At 38.8% G+C, this 11,655-nt stretch overlaps 1 protein-coding gene across 1 annotated transcript in view; it reads left to right on the top strand.

Moving 5' to 3' along the window:
- Positions 1 to 1,754: 1,754 nt before the first annotated feature.
- LOC108369719 (nuclear RNA export factor 2-like) overlaps positions 1,755 to 11,655 on the top strand; it is a 42,458-nt gene continuing 32,557 nt past the window's right edge. The window contains 4 exon segments of the mRNA XM_017624889.1: positions 1,755 to 1,783; positions 2,140 to 2,485; positions 2,619 to 2,772; positions 4,566 to 4,570. Coding sequence (XP_017480378.1) covers positions 1,755 to 1,783; positions 2,140 to 2,485; positions 2,619 to 2,772; positions 4,566 to 4,570 — 534 coding nt within the window.

The raw sequence follows: 11,655 nt of genomic DNA, 5'->3' as shown, positions 1-11,655 counted from the left end.
GATATTGGCTAGTCTATACTAATATATATTTTGAAAGGCGTTTTTTTCTGCTCGCAAAGCTCGAGAAAGGCCGTACCGATTTTTTTGAAATTTCGGAATCTACTGCAGACTTTCCAAGGATGGTTATAGGCTAAAAAAAGTTTCGATATAGAAAGGGGGCGTGGCACCTCCCATACAAACCGAATTTTTCAAACTGCATATATTTGTGGTAGAGGACTAGAACTGGGTATAGTGATATATACATATATAAGACCAATTCCATACTCATGGAGAAAAATTTACATGGTTGGAGAATGGGGCGTGGCACCTCCCATATAAACCGAAGTTTTCATATTGCATATTTCTGGAAGTGTTCATGGTTGACTGTAAGCCTTTTTAAAACTCTTTAGTTTGATACCCAGATGCCAACATTTCATTTACTTTATCAATTTAACTGAGTTACAATTTCCAAATAGGTGGCAGCCCCCCTCAAAAATATTTCCAACAGCTATCTTTCTTAAACCTCTTTAATTTGATACCCATATTGTAATATGTTACTTATTTTATCAATGTAATTCAGTTAGATTTTCAAACAGATGGCAACCCTCCTTAAGCATATTTTTGACAGTAAGCCTTCTTAAAACTCTTTAGTTTGACACCCACATCGCAATATTTCATTATTTTTAACAATTTGACTGAGTTTAAATTTTCAAATAGGTGGCAACCCTCGTCAAAAATACTTCCAGCAGTTATCTTTCTTAAACCTCTTTAACCATACCCATATTGTACCCATATTGTAATAATTCATTAATTTTATCGATATAATTGGGTTTAAAAATTTTAAAATAGGTGGCAACCCTCCAAATTTTTGCGATATCATTGGTTCTGGTATTATACCGAATAATAAAAAAAAATTACTCAAATCGGTTCAGCCGTTCTCGGGTTTGATGACCGTGACATACGAACACAACATTTTTATATATATAGATATACATAGAAGATGTCCAATGTGTGCTTTCGATTTTAATCTTTGACCGCAACAAAAATTCCACATTGTACATTCGTGAATGAACTTTCAGTTTCTCGATTACTTTTACAATTCCTTTGAGTAATTGAAAAAACTAAAGTACTCTTGCAATTCCAGGTAATGGAATTGAAACAAAAATCGATTACATTTTCAATTACTTTCAAATCAATTGGAAAAAAAATTACATTACTAGCACGTAGTTTATTCCAATTACAATATGAAACTCCTTGTAATGGAATTAAAGAAAAAAACCAATTACATTTGAAATTACTTCAAGGAATTGAAAAAGTAATCGATTCCTTTGGTGTGGACTGAAGGAATTGATTCCTAATTACAATTCCTTGTAATCTGTAATTGGGAGTAATTTAATTCCTAAAGGAATCATTACGACCCAGCTCTGGTTGAGAACTTTAGCTAAATAGGGAGAGAAAAAAAGTTTGTGTTAAAAGTGTTCGTTTGAGGATTTCTAGTGACAGAAAGGACATTCTATAGGAAAGAATTGAACCGACATAAGGAGTTATTATCAAAGAAAAATTTAAAAGTTTATTCAGACAGGACAATGGACACACTTCTTAGTACCGCGGTCCGTACTGCATATGAACATTCCCGTCGGGAATTTCAATCCCGAATAGATGAACTCACTAACAGGATAGCTAGAATTGATACGCCAGCTCAAGTTGCGCAGTATGAAGCGGTTACTATCCCACGCAACGTGTCGTGCGAAGAATCCGAGGATCTTGTGAAGACCATGCCAGAATTCAATGGTGATTCAACACGGTACGTCTCTTGGAGGCAGGCGGCACACACCGCTTATAACGTGTTTGAAAGTTATGAAGTTCTGTTATAAATAGAAAACCCATAGACGTAATTCATTCGATACCAGATGAGTTAAAGGACGAAATAGGAGACAACACATTGACTTAAAAAGACGCAATGCTGGGAAAAAGTTGAGACAATATAGTCCAGGGGATAAAGTTTTCGTAAAAACTAATATAAGAATAGGCAAAAAATTTACAAAACTTTACATTGAAAAAAACAGGGCAAAAGAACCTCGGGTCGACTGTTTTAATCGACGGCCGAAAGGTCCAAAAAGTAATTTGAAATATTAACGATACCCTTCCTCTTTTTTACAGAACCGCCATACTGCTAGGCTTTTTGGCCGAAACAAAAATTCTAAATTACACTATTTCGTATTATATCCCAATTACAAGCGGCAAAGTAGCTATATACAACGAATATAAATTTTTATTGCATAAGACCAACCTATCCCAATTTGAAGCAATAGTTGAAGATACGAAGCAGACTCACATAGATACAGGCAACCCTTTTTCCATAGCCACTGCCAGAAAGCGAGCAGTGATAATGGAATTAAAATCTGTTATAACATCAGTCACTCTAGGAAAAATAAATGTTATAAATCCTATTTTGTTGAACGGTGTAGAAATTAAGGACATCTTAGCTGCGGACCACTCTGCCAACGTTAGCATAAGCGATTTATTACAAATTTCTAAAATTAAAAATTTTTAAGGTGTACAATGTATTTTTTTTATTCTAAAATACCCAGAACCCAGTTTGTAACCGTGTAAAGTTGTTGCCTGTGGTACATGATTAGACGATAATTTCTTTGGAAACGGATGCCATAGCTGAATGCACCGGAAATTACATTCCACTGCACGATCGCAAAGAAACTGTGATGACGAGCTTTTGCCAGCCGTTGAAGGAAAGTCCTTGCACGCTACAGCTGCTAAATAGAAACTCTGCGAACTGTAAGTAAAAATCTGCTGATCACGTTGGCCTTATCGAAGAAATTGACAATGGCATTGTGCTAATTAACAATCAACCAGCATCGGTGTAAGACGGAAACTTAACGAAATTGACAAAAGGTACTTGATCATATCGTCGGTCCCTACGAGGAGTAGCACATTTCACTATTCGCGTGGAAGACTAGCACATTTCATTATTTGCGTGGAAGACTAGCACATTTCAGATTTTTGCGTGGAAGACTAGCACATTTCAGAATTTTGCGTGGAAGAGTAGCACATTTCAGATTTTTGGTCGCATTTGGTACTATGTAACGACTAAACACAATTTCTTTTTATATGAAAGAAAACCGCAACAACGGAAATGTTTTAGCCACTTGAAACTTGCACATTATTGCAATAAAATTGAAAGGGCTTNATAACGACTAAACACAATTTCTTTTTATATGAAAGAAAACCGCAACAACGGAAATTTTTTAGCCACTTGAAACTTGCACATTATTGCAATAAAATTGAAAGGGCTTTAAATCTATATACTCAAAAAATTCTTAGCAAAAAATTATTTGACATTTGGATGAATATTTTTAGATTTTTTTAGTTTTCTATAAAGTTTTAAATTTGGGTTTATATCATGATTCAATGGGTAGGTTCAGAAGGCGCAGCAGTTGAGCGCAACCGTTGCTAAAAAAATCAGTGATCGTGAAGCGTCTTCTGAACGGCTTGATACATTAGCTGTCAAATTCAAAACACTCAACATGTTGTCTCAAATGATCAGAAAAGTATTACGATCATTTAACACGCAACTGTTCAGTTGATCAGAAGTATAAAACAACACGTTCAGAAGGTGCAATCGCAACAGTACTGAGCTGTTGCGCCTTCTGAACGTGCTCAATAATACTAGGTTGTGTAATTTGTGACAGCTAAAATTTGACACTCGTTTATCTAGATTTGTATTTTGGAAGTAGGAGAAAGGGGAAGAATGTGATCGCATTTTGCGAAAACGGTAGTAGAATGGTACTACAAAAAGTACGCAAAGTATACAATTAGAAGTAAAATGTGTATTATTAATTCTATGCGAATTTGCAATATATTTGGTGTTTTAATGGAAATACTAAACAATACATAAAAATATGCATTTTTGATTTAAGTTATTCGTCATTTCCGGGAACAAATCTAGAATGCCGACCGTTCAGCTATGCAAAAACGAAAAATGCGGATCAATAGAACTTTTTATGCTCATTTCAACCATGCCAAAATGATTTGGCGCAAGTAAAAAATGAAGAGGTTCTAGAAGGTTAAAGTTCAATTTTTAGATATTTTAAATATTAATATAAAACCGATTAAACAGCTAATGACGTCACCATAAAGGTAATTAATTTGTTCTTCAGCTGATATACATAATTTATAGCTTTTTGTATTTTTAAACCAAAACCACTAAAAAACGAGGAAATATTATTTTCTTCATGAATTAACCTTTTTTGAAAAAACTGCATAATTAATGGTAAAGAATTTTATATAATTTAGAAAGTACAAGTTATTATCTTTGATTAGATATTACATACTTTATCATGATCTACTTTTGGGTTTCAACAATTTAGTGATAATAAAAAATACAAATAAACCTCTTATATCTTCTTTTTTTACCAGTGACAAATAAATTTGGTATCGTTGAAATCAGCGTAAAAAGTTCTATCATTTTTGGCTATTTTATAGCTAAACGGTCGCTATTCTACACTTGTTCTAGAAAATTACGCAAACGAAGGTGACGCCAACGAATATTTAGTATGGAGAATTTTTGGTTTTACTACTAATATCAACTAAAACTATAGAGTAAGCAACATTATGCACAAGTAAAGGAGCCGATTTTATGTGTGGGAGCGAGAAGACTGTTTTATTACAAAACCTTTCTATTATTGAATCATGGGTTTATATGGACTTCTTCAGAGGATGAACTTAATTTTAATGAAAATTCTTAAAAATAAGTAAATAAAAATAAGTGGAAAACAATATCACTTTGGAATGAGGTGCTCTTGATATGACTGCATGCACATTAGGGTGGTCCAAAAACAGTAGAGTCGGAATTGTAATGCTCTCACTCCTTTTTTTTATCAAAAAATATTTAGTGGTCGTTCAAAGCATTCAAAGTTTTCCATGTATTTTTGTATGGGAAAAACAACTTTTCGTAGAAATGGTATAGAATTTTTGAAAATCAATATTTTTCGATCAGAAAACTCTGGTTCTCTTCAGGAGACTTTCAATAATAATACCCAATTATTTATTTAACAATTTTTTAATACTAGCGATTTTTTATTTGTCCCCCATTGCATTTTTCGGGGTTTTTTGGGTTTTTGGCGGACCTACAAATTATAGTTGCGAGATGAAAAAATTGGTTATTATTATTGGGAATCCTGCCGATGAAAAAAGTTTTCCGATAGAAAAATAGTTTTTTTGAATTATATACCATTTCTACCAAAAGTGTTTTTCCCCATATAAAATATGTACATGGGAAACTTTGGGCGCTTTGAGCGACCTCTAACTATTTTTTGATTTCAAAATAAAAAATAGGGATATATTTTTTTAGTATAGAACAATCCTAGGGGGTGAGAGCATAAAAATTCCGACTTTACTTTTTCACATGCATTTTTGGACCACCCTAATGCACATATATGTTTCTCGTATTTATAAATAGATTCCCTGAGGAAGACGCGAATATGCGTCCAAACGAGTAGGAGGAAAATAAACGTTTATTCTATTTGTAATAAAATACCGAAAAGCTCCATACACAACATTAAACTCTCAGCTTAGTCGAGGAGAAATAATTATTACATACACGTATGTTTGGTTTTTGTACGGCTGCTAGTACCACTCTATATGAATTCGCTATTCTTCTACGCGAGTATCTGAAATGTGCTACTCTTCCACGCAAAAATCTGAAATGTGCTAGTCTTCCACGCGAATAGTGAAAGGTGCTAGTCTTCCACGCGAAAATCTGAAATGTGCTACTTTTCGACGCGAATAATGAAATGTGCTGGTCTTCGACGCGAATAGTGAAATGTGCTAGTCTTCCACGGTAATTTGAGATGTGCTACTCTTCGTTGGGAGCGACGTTATAACCTTATTATCTCTCCCATACTTACATAAGATCAACATAAAGAATCTCAACCATATAACGCATGTGCAGAGCCCCATCAATACCCGCACCTTACAGTCAGGAAGCGCCCTACTCCTGCTCCTAATAGTCATTGCTATGATTCTAACAATCTTCTTGAAACGACGACAAAGCAATACAGTTATACTGAATAGAGTCATAAGAGAAGCCGAGGACGCCTTCACCCCAAGAGGGGGAGTAGTTAACACCAGCAACAGCGTATTAGGCGGAAATTCCATTCCCACCCAAACTGCTGACGATGCGTTGGCAAATTTGCGCGTGACAACAACTTAATTCCCAACAACATAAAAAAGCGAACAGCGTAAACCGATACTACCACCATACGCGACTGCAACGATTCTCATGCTAAAGCGACCAGCGTAAACCGATACCACCATAATACGGCAAATGCTCGATCAACTACTTTGAAGTGAGGCGGCTGTCCACAGGTGACAACTGTAAGTTTCAAGGTCAAGGGAGTTAGATATTCAGGCGCATTCGCCGAACAATTCAATTGTATTAACTCATCCGCCATAATCGGCCGCCCTTGCTCTCGTGCAAGGGAAATATATTATTTAAAAAGTAAACCCGTGTTTTACAGGTTATATGCATTGAAATTAACAAAGGAAAACAATGCTATCATATTAGTTTTTACTTAGAACAGGGGGTTGGATGTATTCTAAAATGGAAGATAATAAAGATGAAATATAGCCCGCGGGTGTTGCTGCACTCCACCGAGGCATTTCACCACAATGGCTCCATCCTTCTCATACCCACGAGCATTGGCTGCAGTGCTGTAGGCAATGACGGGCCGGATCACGTGGCTCTTGCAGTATTTAATTTCTGAGGTCTGTGTGGCTGATACCGCCTTCCTCTGTCGCTGTCTTCAATTGCTCGTCGCAAGATGGAATTAGCAGTGCCACACCAGTACCCGCCATACTATGACTCGTAGAGACATTGGTGGGTGTAGCCGCTGTTTTCCTTCTCTTGCTGCGTTCACCAGCAGATTTGGATGTCGGTTCATCCACCATGGTCCCACTGGCTTCTGGAGTAAGCTCCGTAGACCTGGACCTCTTACTGGATGCAGCGAAAGAAGAAGTTCGGTCAGTCACAAAAGAGGTTTTCTCCTGCTTTTGTTTCACCTCCCCGATCCTTCCTCTTCTGATGGGTTTGTGAAAGAGGACCCACTCCGTCATTGGATGGTTGTTGGCAGCGAGCTGCTTCTCTACCCACATCCCCTGCAAGAGATTGGTCCTCTTCCGACTCTGAAGAATAGAGGATTGGCTCTCCTCCAGGATGCACTGCTGGTCTATGACGCTGGAGACTTTAGAAATGGTTCGGGCCTCCAGAATCACACGTGTAAGTACCACCTGTAGTATTATCCAAACGTTGTGCCATTACCATGATGTACAGTTCTGTACCAATCTGCCAGGGTCGGTGGGTATTTTTCCCGTCATCCTCCTACTTCCCGAGATGCACGAATGCCATTCGGAACACACACCAAATGGATTTTAGTCGCCTTTTATGACAAGGATGCCTTACTTCGGGTATATTCTCGCGCCTAGCCCTCCGGCCTATAAAATGTTGAATTTATATTGAAGTGTAGGGAATGGGACTCTTATTATTGGAAGCCTTGAGAGCCAGGGTAGCCTATCAGACATTTAAAAAGTATTAATGCATTACTAAAGCGAAACGGCAATAGCCCGATTCACGCTCCTTTAGTTTTCTTTTACTATAATAGGAAGCATCACGTACAGTTGTCCACAAAATAATAAGAGTGCGATATTTTGACCAGTTTTGGCTATTTGTCTTTTGTTTATTTAATGTTTATTATTTTTTTATAAAAGCCTAGCTGGCTATACAACAAACACCATATAAATTCAGATTTTAAACTTTGTATAAAAATTATAAAAATTTTGGAGCTGTATACTGGTTACGGAGGAAATAGCTGTTCTTCGACGACTCTGTCTCCAGAGAAGGAGAAAGCTTACTAGAGAAAGATGTTACAACCAGAACTTCGGAGCAATGTTTCTTTTTCATCGCTCCGCTCTAGCTCCGCTCCGGCATTTTATTTCGCTCGGAGCTACGCTCGCCTCCCAAAAAAGCTTTTTGTTTATTTAATTGCTTACATAAATATCGATCCCCACCGTCCAAAAATTTATGATCCCAATGAATTTTGTCTTGTAAATAAAATGGCAGATAATAACCCAGCCAGCAAAAATTTGAAAATGCATCCGAAAAAGGAAAAAAGTGGATGAAATGCGGATTTTTGTCCGTTTACCGATTTCGTTTTTGGATACTTTGACGATACGAAAATTGCTACGTAATTGGCTGTTTTTTGACAATTTTCTTTTATTTTCGTTCAATATGCTTTCCTTCGGGCGGCCACTGTGGTGTAGTGGTAAGCAGTGCGCGCTTCCACTCCGCAACGCCTGGGTTCAAACCTTGGTCAAAGCAACATCGCAAAAAATATAGAAAAAAGGTTTTTTCTTAACAGCGGTCGTCCCTCGGCAGGCAATGGCAAACCTCCGAGTGTATTTCTGCCATGAAAAACAGCTTCTCATAAAAATACAATCGCCGTTCGGAGTCGGCGTAAAACTGTAGGTCCCTCCTCTTTGTGTGACAACATCAAGGCGCACACTACAAATCGGAGGAGAAGCTCGGCCAAACACTAACATATGTGTAATCTATTATTATTATTATGCTTTCCTTCTGCCCTTCACAAATGTTTTTTCATGGTCCGAAAAAAACAAAGAAGCGCCTGACGTCATTCGAACCCGACACTTCAGAAAGCTAACAAATACTGGCACTTCTCAGCCACTGCTGACTACGTATACATGCTTTCAAATGTTCAGCTTGGACGAATAAAATACAATTATTGCTTTCAAATAACATCATCACTTTCGAACGTTTTCCGGATATGAAAATGAATGAAAATTGTAATCGTTTTCTGTTAATTTCCGGATACGAAAACCGCACGTTTTTTTACTTTTTTGGATACGTAAATGAACAAAAATTGTAGTCGCTTTCCGTTCGTTTCCAGATATGGAGAATTGTACGAAATCGCACTGTCGGCAAAATTTACATTTTTTTTGCTAGGTGGGAAGTCATTAGGGCTGTTCTGGATGGTGTGGAAATAGTCTTGTATTTGCAGATGCAATTGCATTTGCAATTTTTTTTGCTTGCTGTGATGGCTTGCATTTTATTGTTGTGAATTTACAAATGCACCGAATATGCAAATCCAAGAGCCCTATTTTTTTATCGCCGTTTAAATTGGCGAGGCAATTATCAAGTAAAAATATAACGAAAATTTATTTAAAACTGTAGTTTTCAGTGGCAAAAAAAAATAAGCAAATTTAATTTTCATTAAGGAGCTAAGGAGAAAATAATTTTGTTTAGCTCTTTTTTCCTGCTCCGCTCCAGCCAAAATCCTTTGCTCCTTAACTCCTTGCTCCTTTGCTCCGCACCGCTCCGAAGCCCTGGTTACAACAGTCACAATGGAAGAGTACAAGACAGCTAAAACGGACTTGAAAAGGGTAATTCGGAAAAGCAAAGCGAAAAAATTGGAGCAACTGCGAAAGGGCGTAAATACCAACAACTGGGGTTTAGGGTACAAAATAGTCATGCAGAAGCTTGGGACCTGTCAAAAGAAACCAACTCTCAGCAGCGCAATTTATGCATTTTATCGTAGATTCATTGTTCCCCAATCACCCAACAAGAGCTGTCGACCCGGAAGTTATGCAGCCCGAAGTACTCCCACTGTTTAAGCGACTTATGCATTTCCCGCATAAACAAAGAACAGCGAACACACACACGCACTTGTATATTGCACTCCCGCCCAAAACCAAGTGCAGCGAATAAACAAACGCACTTGTGCTTAAAAATAATTCGTTCGTTCTTCATTGGGTATGCATTTTTTAATGCACTTCTCAACTGCCGCAGAACAAAACCTACTAAAGTAGTTAATTGCTGGCACTCCAAATCATGCTCAACAAACTTGCTTGATGCATCACAACTCTCTCGGAGTTGTCTCACGGAGCTCTGTATTGCCTTCGGCATACAGAGGTGGTCCTGCCCTCACACTGAGTTAATCACCCACCTTTCACAGAGGAAGAACTCAAAAGAGCCCTTAAAACGCTGAAAGATAACAAGGCTTCTGGCCCGAAGGGTATTCCTGTGGAGGTTCTAAAGGAAAGCGAAAACTCACGCCCGAATATGTTGCTACATATCTACAAAGCCTGTCTGAAAGAAGAAATATTTCCGGAAAGATGGAAAAATCAGCAACTAACGCTTATTAGCGAAGAAAAAGGGGGCCTCGAGTCCCCGGGGGAATACCGACCATTGTGCATGCTCGATACCGCGGTAAAGCTCTACGAATGACATTTAAAACCACGACTAACACGGGCAATACAGGAGGCAGGAGGGCTGTCGCCCAGACTACACGGTTTTAGACCAGGAAGATTCACATTGGGGCCGTCCAAGACGTCGTTGAGGGTTTCCAGGACGCGCAGAAAGGAAATCACCACTCTCGAAAAATAGTCCTCCTGGCAACACTAGACATGAGAAACGCCTCTAATAGCGTTAGATGGTCTGACATAATCGAGACCTTACAGTCTCGCTATTACGTTCACAGCCAGTTGATGAGGGCAATACGCAGTTACTTGAGTGACCGCATGCTCCTCTATGGAACAAGCGATGCAGTCATGCCCCGATAACTTCGGGGCAGCCCAAGGCTCTATATTGGGCTCCGACCTTTGGAACATAAATTACAACGGAATATTAGAAATAGACATGCCAGACGATACGCATCTAGTCCCTTTTTCAGACGATGTCGCAGCGGTAATCAAGGCCAGGGAAACTATAGAGGCACAAAGAAAGCTCAACCAAGACATGCCAGCGCCAAAGGATGGCTAGATAACGACGGTGTAACGCTTGCCACCGAAAAGACAGAAGTACTCCTGCTAACACGAAGACACATCCCCGTTCACGTAGAAATGAGAGTCTATGACACAGCAGCTCTCTCCAAGAAACCTCTGAAGTACCTAGGACTAATATTGGACCCCAAGCTGACATACTGGGCGCAAATCCAGCACGCAGCTAAGAAACAACTAGTGCCATCATCGCTCAGCAAACTGATGGCAAATATTGGAGGACCAAACCAGAGCAAGGGAGAACTCCTAATGGACTTCACCACATCAACTCTTCTCTATGGCAGCGAAATCTGAGCAGAAGGACTGGCAGCAGAAAGAAGGAGGATTCTATCTTCAGTAGAGTGCACAGCTGCTCTTAGAGTGGCATCAGCTTACCGTACCGTATCAGGACCAGCGATTCTAGTAATAAGCGGAATCCCATCCATAGATCTAGCGACTAAAAAACGCAAAATGAAGTGGGAATTAAAAGAAGCCAAGGCCTCGCTGACCCCTGTGCAAGAAATAGAAGAGCAAGTACAGGCCCTGTGGCAAGAATGTGGGCATGCGGAAAAATGGGCTAGGTGGAGAGCAAAACTAATACCTCAAATTCAAGAATGGGCGGATAGAAAATTCGGCAATGTAAATTATTACATAACCCAACTACTATCCGGTCACAGATACTTCCTGAAATATCTCCACCAGATGGGCAAGGCAGAGAGTCCGAAATGCTTGTATGATGCCGAGCTAGATGACGCAGAACACACGTTCTTCGAATGCCGAATATGGCAAAGAGAAAGGGATGCGTGACAAATAGGCAAAATGACCGCTAAG

The sequence above is a fragment of the Rhagoletis zephyria genome, unplaced genomic scaffold (genome assembly GCF_001687245.7).
Source record: "Rhagoletis zephyria isolate East Lansing unplaced genomic scaffold, Rhagoletis_zephyria_1.1 Rzeph_scaffold_03818, whole genome shotgun sequence".
NCBI lineage: Eukaryota > Metazoa > Arthropoda > Insecta > Diptera > Tephritidae > Rhagoletis > Rhagoletis zephyria.
This window is presented reverse-complemented; position numbering and strand designations above follow the sequence as displayed.